The sequence below is a fragment of the Saccopteryx leptura genome, chromosome 2, assembly GCF_036850995.1.
Source record: "Saccopteryx leptura isolate mSacLep1 chromosome 2, mSacLep1_pri_phased_curated, whole genome shotgun sequence".
NCBI lineage: Eukaryota > Metazoa > Chordata > Mammalia > Chiroptera > Emballonuridae > Saccopteryx > Saccopteryx leptura.
Genome location: NC_089504.1, coordinates 140,301,965 through 140,315,559, shown reverse-complemented (window position 1 = coordinate 140,315,559; position 13,595 = coordinate 140,301,965). Strand labels below are relative to the sequence as shown.

Below are 13,595 nucleotides of genomic sequence, written 5' to 3'. Positions count from 1 at the left end.
GAACAATGATGAACTTATGAGTACTGAATGTATAAGAAACTCTCAAAACTCAAGAATAATAAAACAACTCAGTAAAAATGAACAAAAGCTTTGGACACTTTATAAAAGAAGCAGATAAGCACATGAAAATATGCTAGTCATTAGTCATTTATCCACAGTGAGACCCACATGACAACATCATTAGTCATTAACCCACTCCTACACAACTATTAGATTGGCTAAAATTTAAACGAGTAACATAAGTGTTGCTATGAATGAGAAACAATTGGAACTCATATAATGCTGTAGGGATGGAAAATAGTAAAACTATTTTGGAACAATTTAGTAGTTTCTTAAAAAGTTAAATATTCACATTCCATATGATCCAGCTATTTCACTCCTAGATATTTACCCCAAAGTAATGAAAGCATATGTCCACATGAAGACTTCTACGTAAATGTTCTTAGCAGTTTTATTTATAATAGCCCAAACTTGGGAACATCTTAATGTTTATCCATGAGTGAATGGAAACACAATTTGTTGCACATCTATACAGTGAAATAGTAGCCAGCAATAAAAATAAATTAACTATGATGCACTCAACAACATGGATGAATTTTGAAAGAGTTTTGCTCAGAAGAAGCCCCAGAAAAACAGTACATGTTGTATGATTTCATATACAATATATTTATAGAAATGCAAATATATCTACAGTGATCTAAAGAATATCATTAAAAAAAAAGAAGCCTGACCTCTGGTGGCACAGTGGATAATGTGTTGACCTGGAACACTGAGGTTGCAGGTTCAAAACCCTGGGCTTGCCTGGTCAAGCCACATATGGGAGTTGATGCTTCCTGCTCCTCCCCGCTTTCTCTCTCTATCTCCTCTCTAAAATGAGTAAGTAAACAAAAAATTAAAAAACAAAAAAAGAATATCATTAGTGCCTTCAGAGTATTTTTAGTGGTAAAGGGGAAACTGATTACAAAAGGGACATGAGAAAGCTTGTGGGGTGATAGAATGGGTTAATATTTTGATTGTGATGGCTTTCCAGGAGTATATATGGATTGAAATTTATTAGATGGTATAACTGAATTATGGGCAGTTTATTATATTGATATATCAATTACAGCTTAATAAAGTGGAAAAACTTAAGAAGTAAACTTCTTATGAGTTGAATACTATTTTAAAGTTCTCAACGTTTATTTCTTCAGTTGGCTTCTATACAATAAAAGTCTTGTTAGCTCAAGAAAATGCAGAAGGTCTCTTCCCCCAACTTAATATTGGGCAAAATCTTAGAATTGTACGGAGTTTTAGGGCATTTCCAAATAGTAATAAATGACAGTTTAATCTGTGATAGGGAAAGAGGGAGGAAGGAAGAGAAACAGAGAACCTCTGGACATAAGGGGTGTTAAGTGCTGGGTGAGATCAGAAACAGAAACCAAGAATGAAACATGAAAGGATACCTGGCAGGGGGAAGCGACAAGGTTGTGTCCTCACCTGCATTCTATAGGTTCGCTAGGCAAGTGGCTCCAAATGGGTTGAAATGTTACAACTTATGTCAGGTCTTCACTCATGAAAATTGTTCCTCCCTGAGTTAGTCTTACCGGCTGGAAGCTCAGTATTTGGACCACTAAATGAAAGCGGACACCTGCCTTCTACTCTCCTTGTCTGCCTTCCACTGCGTCCTGTTCTCGGTCGCCCCTGGTGGCGAGCGCCCCGGGACCCGCAGGCGCACGGGTGAGACTGGAGCAAAGGTGCTGGCAATAAAGGTCGCTGAAATGGAGGTGAGCGGAGGGTACCTCCTTATGCTTTCCTGCTTCTGCCTCCTGGCACCCGTCTGGCTGCCTCGGAATCCGGTTGCCCAAAGGCGGCGCTGCCTGGCACCTTGCTTCTATCCATTCAGTTCCGTTCAGGTGTTGCTGGGTGGGATTCTGGGTGAGAAAGCTGCGTTACAGGGTTGTGACCTCCGGTTTTTTAAGGCAGAACTTAAATGCATTTGGAAATGAGGGGGCGCAGAAGAACCCTGATTGTAGAAGAATTGTCACCATTAGACCCCACGTTCCGAAGAACTGAGGGAACAGGGAAAACAGATGACTCCTCTAAATCCCAAATAGCCCCCCCCCCCTTAGAGTCCAATCTGCTCCCGCATGGTCCCAAATATTGACCTGCCACTTGACCACCGCTCACAGAAGGTTGGAGATCGTCCTCATGTCCCTTCGTTCCCAACCCTCAAGTGGCGGAGGGCAGGCACTTCTAGAGCAGGGACCCGGCTCATCTGCCCGAGGGCATGGCGGGAGGGACCCCCCTGGGCTTCCAGGGTGCGGTGAGGACCAGCGCGGGGTGGGGACGGGTGGACTTAGGATAGAGGAGTTAGGAACCAGCAGAGACGCCCACACCTCCAGCTTCCAACCCAGGCGAAGCTGTGTGACATCCCGCTTCACACCTGATTGACAGGAGGGAGTCACGGCCCAGGAGGCGGGTGTGGGAGTGCAGAGGCGGAGACAAAACGCAGCCCGCACTCAAAGCGGGCCAGGGCTTGTTCTCCTAGACGGTCTGGGTCTGGTGCCGCCTTTCCTGCCAGGCTGTCCCGTGGCTTCGCGGAGCCTTTCAGAGCCAGAAAAAGGATTACGGAGTGTCCCCTGCTGGGAGAGCTGCCTGCAAGGAGGGGGCAGGGAAGCCGACAGCCCGGGGCGCCACTTCCCCGGCAGCTTCAGCCTCAGGCGGGACTAACTCGCGGTTCCCTCGGGGCCCTGAGCACAGGTCCGCCTTCTCACTCCCGCCTCCTTCCCGCGAGCTGCCTCCGCCTCCTCCCTCCGCCGCCACCCTCCACCCCTATTCCAGTCTGTCTGAAGCCGGGTTCGGAGCCCTCCGTCTGCCCGAGCTCTGGATGTGGGCGCTGGACAAGTCCACGGCGCTTCCACCCAAGATGGACAGCCGCTACACCAGCACGGCGGGCATCGGGGACTTGACCCAGCTGAGCGCGGCCATCCCGGCCACGCGGGTGGAGGTGTCCGTGTCCTGCAGGTGAGGACGCAGCCTTCCTCCTCCCCCCTCCTGCCCTCCCTTTGCGTGGCTGGTAGCGCGTGCCGAGCGCTCGGGATACTCCGAGGCTTGGAGCGGATGAGAAGTTGCGCGCCGAGTGGCCGACACCCCAGTTGTGTGTCTGTAGTCACCAAAGAGCGGGTAGCGGAACCAGAAGCGAGCGGTGGGTTACGGGACTGCCACTTTTTGTTTTCTTTCTGGGAAATGGTGTAAAAGTTGGCTGAGCTGTGACTCAGCGGTTAGAACCCCTGCCGCCGCCCACTTTACGTCCCAAACCCGAGCTGTGTAGCTGGGCGATGACGGAAATCGAAGGGGACAGCGTTCCCAAAAGCTTTTGGGACCACTGCGCGCAGTGGCCCGGGACTCACTGCCGGGCTCCGACCGCGGCAGCTTCCTTCCCACCCACTTCCTGGAGCCACCCGGCTTGTTCTCCTCCCCCACCTTCCCGGCTTCGTGCCTCCCGCCTGATAGGTAGAGATTTCGGCTCCCTCCCTGCAGACGAATCTGCGCCTTACCTAAAATCTGGGAAGTCACGATTTTCTGCCAGCAAGTAGACACATTTGGGTGATGTTAACAACCGACAGCTTCGCCCAAGGACTGTAAATTTCAAACTCCTCTGCCTTACGTTCTTTAGGTCACTTTCCCTGTAAATCAAACAGCCCAATTTGCTATTTCGCAGATTTTGAGAAGATGGGCGGGCTAAAACTAAATTGATAATGACTGCAGGAAAAGGAGAATTTGCGAATATATAATTCACTCTCTTGTTGGCATACTTTGATCTCTCTCATTGGAAAACTCTCTTCTCATTTGTCCGCTTGGGCCCCAACATTGTTTTCATGCCCTCAAATCCTCCTTTTCCTTTCCTCGCTAAAACTTACCTTAAAAAAAATCTAATAAGCATGGGGAATCTTACATGTAAATAAGCCCTGGAGCTTAAAATGCTGTCAACCTAGTGGTATTTGATTTTGCATTTTCACAAAACAAGGTTGAAAACCAAAGGAATGATTTTTTGGGGGAGGGGGGGTTTGAATTCAAGCACCAACAACTCAGGTGGAGGTGTTAATTAGCAATCCCTGAAACGTTATCCCATGATTGCTTGATTCTCTTACTGCTGATCTCAAACTGTGGAAACAGTAATGCTGATAATGATAGCTGAACATTGAGCTCTTGTCTGACTGTGTGGTCACAGTTTTAAGTGCTTCCACAGATTTCTGTCAGGTGAACAGGTGGAGCTGAAGCTGTACGGAAAAACTCTTTTTAGACATTAATTTTCTAGACCTTTTTTGTTTTTTACTCTTGAGGTTGGCTTTGCATGCTAGAGGGAGGTTACTAATATATACTGATAATGCATGGTCAGAAGTTCTATGTTAACAGCATTTTCTAGAGTTCTTATCCTCTGTCAAACATCTTACAAAGTCTGAATGCAGTGTGGCCTGTACATGGAATGGATATAAATATGTTGTAAATTACATCTGAAATTCCTATAAGCTCTTTAGCGCAATTATACCTTTAGAGAAATTTTACCTTAGCTGGTCTTTCTGCCAGTAGGGTCCACATTTCATCACTTTGGGTTATTGTTACTATCCTTATTTCCTGGATGCTTGTTTGCTGTGAGTATGCTGGAATCCTGAAGTATACTGGCTTTCAGGCAGTTTCTTTTAGCTTGCTTCCTCGAACCCTGGAAACACCCTTGTTCCGGCCTTTTTTCACGCCTCTGATTTGGTGTCTTGTTTTTAAGTTTTCAAATAGACCAAAAAAAAAAAAAAAAAAAAAAAAAAAAGGAAAAGTTCTGAAAGAGACTACCTACTGTACTTATATTGTTAAGAATTGAATCTTGTAATTATAGATGGTGTTCTGTGGGCTTTGGCATGACACCTGGTTACAGATTCTGGCTTTGTGACTTGTTACCTTGGAGCAATGTCTTACCTAATCTAAGCTTCCTAAAATGAGGATAATTGTGGTATTTATCTCATATAGTGTTGTCAGAGTTTAATAAGATGATGTCTAAAAAGTGCTCACACAATGTATGACACAAAGAAAGTGTTAACAAATGTTGTTATGATACTGGCAATAGTATTTATTGAATAAATGTATTATATGATCCAGTTATGATATTCTGTAAATAGTCCTTCTCTTTTGAATTTAGGAAATTGGTTAAAGAAGACAAGGATAGAAGCAGCCTTGAGATACAATTCCTTCTTTCTCTTTGTTCTTTGATGTACATCAAGAGCATATATCCTAGGATGCTTGTGGGGATTTCACTTAACAACCAGACAGAACTGTAGGCCTCTTAGCCTTACAATGGCAAACTGAGTGAAAAATTCCCTTGCCTTTTTATTAGCATAAAACAAGTGCTCAATAAATTCCCACTTTGTATTCTTTCTTACACATTTGTGTCTAAAATTTATCACTATTCTAGGATTATTTGCAAATGACAGCTAACCTAGAAGTCTACAAACCCAGAATTCTCTCACTGCTTTTATAATCGCTAATTTCTCAATCAGAGAAAATTACAAAAATCACCAAAAGCATGTGTTAGAAACAGTGCAACAAACTGAAGTCCCAGGGAAAACAGGAAAAGTTAGAGCTCTCTGATGATTTGCTGACACTTAACAAGCAACTCAGCCATAAAATCCCTTTTGATAACATCTTTTCACTGTTCTCAGTCTAAGGTTTTTAAAAGCATTATAACGTTTTTATCTTCATTTGGGGGGGAGGTGAGAAAATCAACAATTGAAGCTTGATGCTCAATATGATTCCTGGAAATCATTTAATCTATTCACTGACCAAGTGTTTGAGTGTCTTTTACCAGGCTTATACCAGGCTTCATGTGAAATGCAAGAGAAATTCTCTGAAAAATGTAAAATGTGGTTGGGAGATAAATATGACATAACATGAAACTGTAGGACAGGGTAGGATAGGGAAGGAACAGATGATTGTGGAACAGAGTGATTGGAATATATTACAAAGTGGATATGGGGCTCAAGGGGAGACAAGACAGATGGACATGGTTTGCTTTAGAGAAGGCATTGTATTGTACATAGAGGTTTTGTAGTGGCTACAAAATTGGTGTGTTGGGATGACAAGTATACTTGTTTTGCAGGATTTAGGTAGAAATAAGCTCCTACTCTTTGACATTGCTTCTACCCATTATTTAGTCCTTGGATTAGTTTTTCTTTATTATGTTAATTAATAGATTTAAAGTTAATTGAATTACCTAATTAAAACATCTGCAGCTGAAATGATACAACCTGAGAAACAGAAAATAACACCTATAATATTCCTATTTTATTCTGAAAACAGATCAATTATAATGAGATAAAACCAATGTGAAAAATAATATACAGTAATCACCTGTTTTCCCTGGGACCTTAGTTTGTTGCACTGTTTCTAACTCATGCTTTTGGTGATTTTTGTAATTTTCTCTGATTGAGAAATTAGTGATTATAAAAGCAGTGAGAGAATTCTGTGTTTGTATACTTAGGTTCGCTGTCATTTGCAAATAATCCTAGAATAGTGATAAATTTTAGACACGAATGTGTAAGGAAGAATACAAAGTGGGAATTTATTGAGCACTTATTTTATGCTAAGCATTCTAAAAAGTCCTTGACCTGGCCATAACTCTTTTGCCTGCTCTCCCAGCACTCCTCACAGGTACTCTGTGACTGAACATGGTCTAAGAAATATGTGCTAAAACATGTCCCAGATAAATATGTGCTAAAACACAAAGAAAAGGAACAGTCCCAAAGCTTGTGCTGTTGTCTTAATGGATTGAATCCTTTTTGTTCTCTCTTCCCTTTCTTATCTTGATTAGCTTGGGCTTTTTCAAGGATCAGGTCAAACACCCCTTTCTGTTATGACTCCTCTTGCAAGCTGGATTTTGCTGTTTCCCCAAAGCAATTGGTATGTAGCAGAAGCATAGTGTTGGGGAAAAAAATTTCCTCTGCACTTCAAAGTTCTTCTGGCTGGTCTAATTTTTAGAGTTTCTCCCAAGTCTGCTGTTTCTTCAAAATAAACCAGCCTAACATAATATCCCCAAAGAGGCATATTTTGGGGTGGCAGACTTACTCTACTTCTCCAGTTGCTCTGCAAGTCTTAATCTTTGTATTCTCAAGGACAAGTTTTGTCTCTTGTGTCCATGTTGTTGAGGTAAGAACATCCAAATCTGTGAAAGAATTTATTTGAACCCAATGTAGAAGATACGCCTCATAGCAAGATCTCAACAAATGAGAAAAATGTCTCTCAGAACGACAGTGCGCAGTTGCTTTTATGCATTTGGAATCAAGGTGGGGACATAAGGAAGACTACCAGGGAAGTGAGGGAAAGCAAGGCGGGGGTTGGAATACGGGAGAATTAAGATTATGTGCTCTGGTAAGGGTGATTGTACTTCCCAGAGGTCTGAAAAGGGCATTTTAAAGGTGTGTTGACCTAGATGCATAGGAACAATAGACAGGGCTTGTTTCAGGAAAAGGTAAACCTTTTAATAGAGAAGTTATATTATGCCTGAATGACTACTTACCATGACCTTCCTCTTTAGGAATTTATTGATTGGTCACCCTGTGAATTTACTTTGTATTACTTGACTTGTCAGTTTTATTTTAGAACCTTTTTTTCGTCTATGATACTATAGTCTGAGCTTGGTACGGAATATGTAGTCAGTAAATGCTGGGTGCTGTAATTTTTTGAATGAATCATCTGGCACCGGGAAGGCACTTTGCCTGTTAAAATACAGACTCCTAGGCTCCCACACCAGATTTATTGAATCAGTACATAGGTTTACCACATACTGGTTAGTCACATTAAACTTTTTAATCAACTAGTTTAATGAGCAAATGACTTGATCTGGATTAGCAATACCTGCCCTACTAAGGTATTCAGGTGACACTTTTCAATAACCAGCTAGAGCTGGTTTAAATGGGATTGAGACAGGAATTTGTATGTCAGTTACATAAAGTGGTTATTAAAAATTAAATATGTAAACCTAAAATTAAATAAACTACATTTTTTTCTTCTTTTCCAAGTGAGAAGAGTGGAGATAGAGCGACAGACTCCCAAATGTGCCCCAATCAGGATCCACCCAGCAATCCCTGTCTGGCGCTGATGCTCTCTCCATCTGGGGCCATGCTTGCAACAGAGCTATTTTTATCACCTGAGGTGGAGGCCCCATGGAGCCATCCTCAGTGCCCAGGGCTGGTGCTGCTGGAATCAATCGAGCCATGGCTACAGGAAGGGAAGAGACAGAGAGAGAGAGAAAGGGGAGGGAGAGGGGTGGAGAAGCCGATGATCACTTCTCCTGTGTGCCCTCATTGGGAATTGAACCTGAGACATCCACACACTGGGGCCAACGCTCTATCCATGAGCCACCAGCCAGCGCAATAAATTACGTATAAAAAGAAAGTTAAGCCTGACCTGTGGTGGCGCAGTGGATAAAGCGTCAACCTGGAAACACTGAGGTTGCTGGTTCAAAACCCTGGCTTGCCTGGTCAAGGTACATATGGGAGTTGATGCTTCCAGCTCCTCCCCCTTCTCTCTCTCTCTCTATCTCTCTCCCCCCCTCTCTAAAATGAATGAATGAATGAATAAATAAATAAATAAATAAAAAAGAAAGTTAAGACATACTAAAAAGTTATCACTAATGTTACTATTGCCTGTATTCTTTACTATCATCTATGCTTATCTTTTTAATCTGTGTGGTGAAAATATGCAGTTGCTCATCTCTTCTCAACCCATGTTCAATGACATCACATTGGTAGCTTGAAATCGGCCATGGTGGAAATATTTTTACTAAGGAAATTGGCAAACACTGCATATCAGGGCTTGATTATTATTTTGTTATTATCTGCACTTAAGACATTCTGTGGGAATCACTTAGCCCTACAGAATTTACAATTACAAATATTATATATATGTATTACTATTATGTGTAAATTGTGTGCTCAGCTACACATTATATCAGTAAAATTTATAATAAATTAGGTAAACACACACACACACACACACACACACATTTAGTGTTTTATTGGAGAGCCTGTACAACATAGACTTACTTTTACATCATTGTTTATAGGCCCTTTTGTAAAAGAAAAAGCGTCATACAAAGGAAGAATATTGCTGTTGTTAAACCATCACTGTTAGAAACAGGAGTGTTAAATTCAGCATGGTGTCTGGTATTACTTTTCTATTGGCCTAAGTGGGGTTGTGTGATTTTTTTATGGTCTGTGTAAGGTTGTGACAGCCTGCAAGGATGGTATGAATGAAACAGAAAGATGATTGAAATTTGTATGCTTTTCACTGGTTTATTCTCTTTTACCTGTGGTCCTTCCACATCTTTATTCTCTTACTTCAAAGGCTTTTGTTTGTTTCTCTGTTTCTTCGTCCGCTGGTGACATACACCTTGCAAGTTTGTGTGTCACAGTTTCAGTTACACTTCCTGATGAACTCACCATCTGAGAAAGCAAGTGCAGATTCCAAAGGAGAATCTGACTAGCCTGTGGGAATAGGCCCAGTCTGAAGCTGATGGCTATGCTGTTCTAGTGAGCTCTGGTAGAAGAGAATCCATCCAAGTGTACAGATGCAGTTGGGGGGCTCCACTCCGAGCCACGTGGGTTTAGCTCTTAGACACACTTTACCCTTCTTTTGTCAAAAAGTTTGAAGTTTGTGTGTTTGAATGATGTGGTTAGCTGATGAATAATGTTATTGTAAGCTAGGACAATTAGAATTCCTGTTAGCCTGTTAATGAAGCATATGACCGGTGAACAGGAAGCTGTGGCACGTCCTTAACATCTCGTTTTCAGGTCTCTGCAGCTCCTGAGTTCTTGTGGTTTAAAAATGCAGTCACCCCACTGTGCTTTTTTGGGGGGTTATATATCTATATTAGCTTCAGATATATATATATATATTATATATATAATATATATAATATATTTATATATTATATATATAATATATATATATTAGCTTCAGAGTTTAGGAAAATTTGTTCTAAGGCTATTTCTGGACAGTGATTTAAAAAAAATTATTGATTGATTTTAGAGCAAGAAAGAAAGCAACATTGATCTGCTCCTGTATGTGCCCCTGACAGACTGGGGACTGAACCTGCATCCCCTGCACGTCGGGATGATGCGCTAATCTCCCATGCTATCCAGCCAGGACTGAACAGTGATTTTGAAAGTTCAGTGTGAGAGACAAGTCTTACTCATATCCTTCCAGTAGTGTTTTGGTCTATCCTGCATTTGTTAGCATTTAGGGCCTGGGGTGTTCTAAAAGAAAGTCCTTTGATGTGGAGAGTAGTAGTCTAGAAGCAATTCACAAAGCTAGACCCTACTGTATAGTGTTTTGAGGCTGTGCTGTTTTAGGTACGTTATTTGTAGCATAATAAGCAAGAACCTGCATTTCTTGTTTGAATTTACTCAAGGCAGGGAGGAAATTCAAAAACAGTTCCTCTCAGAAATGCAAATTGAACCGCAATGAGATACCACCTCACACCTGTCAGTTTGGCACTCATGAACAAAACAAGGCACAGTAAGTGCTGGCCAGAGTGTGGAGAAAAGGGAACCCCCTGCACTGCTGGTGGGAATGCAGACTGGTGCAGCCTCTGTGGAGAACTGTATGGGGTTTCCTCAAAAAATTAAAAATGGAACTGCCTTTTTACCCAGTGTGAAGCCAATAGCCACGGTCACCATCACAGCAGCCCGGCCCATGCAGGTTCGCATTGGATTCAGACAGTCGGTAAAGAAACAACGGAGCCAAAAACTGGTGGGCCATCATCTTTAATCCTAGCTCGCACCCGGCGGGCAAGTAAAAAACACACACTGGGCTCCAAAACCCACTCACATTCAGTGCTCACAAAGCTACTGACTTATCCGAGTTTCCTAGAATCAAAGGTTTCTAGCTCACCAGACTTATTCACCTCTGTTCCCCATCTCCTTCCTTCTCCCTGCACAAACTCTGCACAAACTGGCTTCTTACTCAACACTCGCCATCTTGGCTGCTCCTGGCCTCCTCCACGTGGCCTTTCACTGCTCTCTCCTATCTGCTCTCCTCTCTAATGTTAATCTCAGGAACCAAGAGAGCAAGCTCCTGTTCTGCCCTCATTTTATAGTGTAGAAATCAAAACCTTTAATCCAATATATAAAATAGGGAAGTCTCTAATACAAAGTCACTTATCTGAGGCATGATGGGATTGTACCACCCCACATCAAAAAGGGTGGGAAAGGCTTAGTCCTAAAACCAATCCCTAGGCTACAAGGATCCTGCCTGCCCACAGCCCACCCCAACACACATTAATATCACCTGGGCGACGGCTTCCACGTGGGCAGCACCATCTTTAACAAAGTGAGCATAATACATTTTATCCGCCCAACACCCAGCTATTCCACTTTTAGGAATATATCCTAAGAATAAGAATACCAAATCACTGATTCAAAAGAAGATATGCACCCCCATGTTTATTGCAGCATTGTTTACAATAGCCAAGATCTGGAAATAGCTCAAGTGTCTATCAGTGGACGAGTGGATTAAAAAGCAGTGGTACGTATACACAGTGGAATACTACGTGGCTGTGAAAAAGAAGGAAATCTTACCTTTTGCGACAGAATGGGTGGACCTGGAGATAATTATGCTAAGTGAAATAAGCCAGGCAGAGAAAGACAAATATCATATGATCTCACTTATATGTGGAATCTAAGGAATAAAGTGAACTGAGGAACAGAATAGAGGCAGAGGCAGGGTCACAGGGAGCAGAGGGATAGCTGTCAGAGGGAAGGAGGATGAGAGGATGGGATCAGAGAAGGTGAAGGGATTAGTGAAATTATATACATAACACGGAGATACAGATAAAAGGACAGCAAATCCCAGAGGGAAAAAGGGGAGGGAGTTAGGGGGAGGGGGGCAAAAGGGGTATCATGGGGGACAGGAGGGTGGGGGGTGAGGGTGTTATATTGAGTGGGACACTTGAATCCATGTTAACACAATAACTTAAAATTAATAAAACTTAATAGAAAAAAGTTAAAAAAAAACCCACTTTCTCTTCAAGGGGTTTTATTTCATTGTTAGCCTGTTTTATAATAGTAACACTTGCTTTTTAGAACCACTTTTGTTTAGCCTTAAAAAGCATAGGTGTAAAACTAGATCAGCCCTACTATTACTTACTGTGAAACCTTGAAAAGTTACTCTCTGTTCCTCAATTTCCTCATCTATAAAGTGGGAATAGTAGTAGCCTCTACATCTTATATTTGTTTTGAAGGTTAAATATAAATATGATAAGTTAATACATCTATAGGAGTTAAAATACTACTTGTCACATTAAGTAAGTACTCAGAAATTAGAAATGGATATAAACACAAAATAAAAACCATCCACTATTCCATCATACAATGATCATTTGGTTCATTTCTCTCTCATTTATAATATCACATATATTCCCTCTTTCTCTCATGTGTTTATATGCTCATAAACATATATAATGAAATCGTACTGTATTCCATACAATTTATATTCTCTATTTTTTTCTGTTAAAAGCATATCACATAGATGTTGCTGTCATTAACCTTTTGAAAATAACCTTCCATGACTTTGTAATACTCTATCACAGTGGTAGTCAACCTGGTCCCTACCGCCCACTAGTGGGCATTCCAGCTTTCATGGTGGGTGGTAGCGGAGCAACCAAAGTATAAATAAAAAGATAGATTTAACTATAGTACGTTGTTTTATAAAGATTTATTCTGCCAAAATTAGTGAAAATCTGACATAAAGTACTTGGTAGCTATTATTATATGCTTTAATTTGCTGTAACTGCTTTATAAATTTTATAAAGTAAAGTTACTTCCCTACTTTATAAATCACCATTACTGTGGAACCAGTGGGCAGTTAGAAAATTTTACTACTAACAGAGATACAAAAGTGGGCAGTAGGTATAAAAAGGTTGACTACCCCTGGTCTATCATATGAGTAAACTATATTTATTTAACTAATCTCTTATTTTCCAAAATTTATTTCAAAAATGTTAATACACTGCTCACAAAATTTAGGGGATATTTTATAGCTTCATATTCATTTTGAAATATCCCCTAATGTTTGTGAGTGGTATATTTAAAATAATGCTACAGATGAGGATTGTTATTCACCAACCCTTGACAATTCCTATGATCTGCCACACCCCGGGATCGTTTTCTAGAGCTAAAGTAATAAGCTATCTTTTGAGGGGAATTTTAATATCTTGTTTTGGTTATTTCCCCCTATTTCTCTTTAAGTAGAGTCAAGTCTCAACTACTGGCTGTATTTCTAAATACTTTTATTCCCATGAGAAACTTGCATGTAAGATTAATGAGAATTTGGGGCAGCAGAGCGTAACAGCAAGAAAATGGAATTAGGAGTCAGACAGATGTCTTTAAACCCCATTTTTATCTCCTTTTGGAATGTTATTTTGAGTAACTTATATCAACTTTTGGAATCTCATTTCCTCATCAGTAATATGGAAATATTTAAAAAACCAAATTTATAAGACTATTGAAGTGAATGAAATAAACTGTAAATACGTAATATAAAGTACCCAGCACCATGCCTTTCACAGTACA

General features: G+C 41.1%; 1 protein-coding gene across 1 annotated transcript in view; it reads left to right on the top strand.

Annotated features, from left to right (window-relative positions):
- Positions 1-2,457: 2,457 nt before the first annotated feature.
- Positions 2,458-13,595, top strand: part of CPNE8 (copine 8) — a 212,978-nt gene continuing 201,840 nt past the window's right edge. Inside the window, exon 1 of the mRNA XM_066368944.1 lies at positions 2,458-3,003. Coding sequence (XP_066225041.1) covers positions 2,867-3,003 — 137 coding nt within the window. The 5' untranslated portion in view covers positions 2,458-2,866. The remainder of the gene's footprint in view (positions 3,004-13,595) is intronic.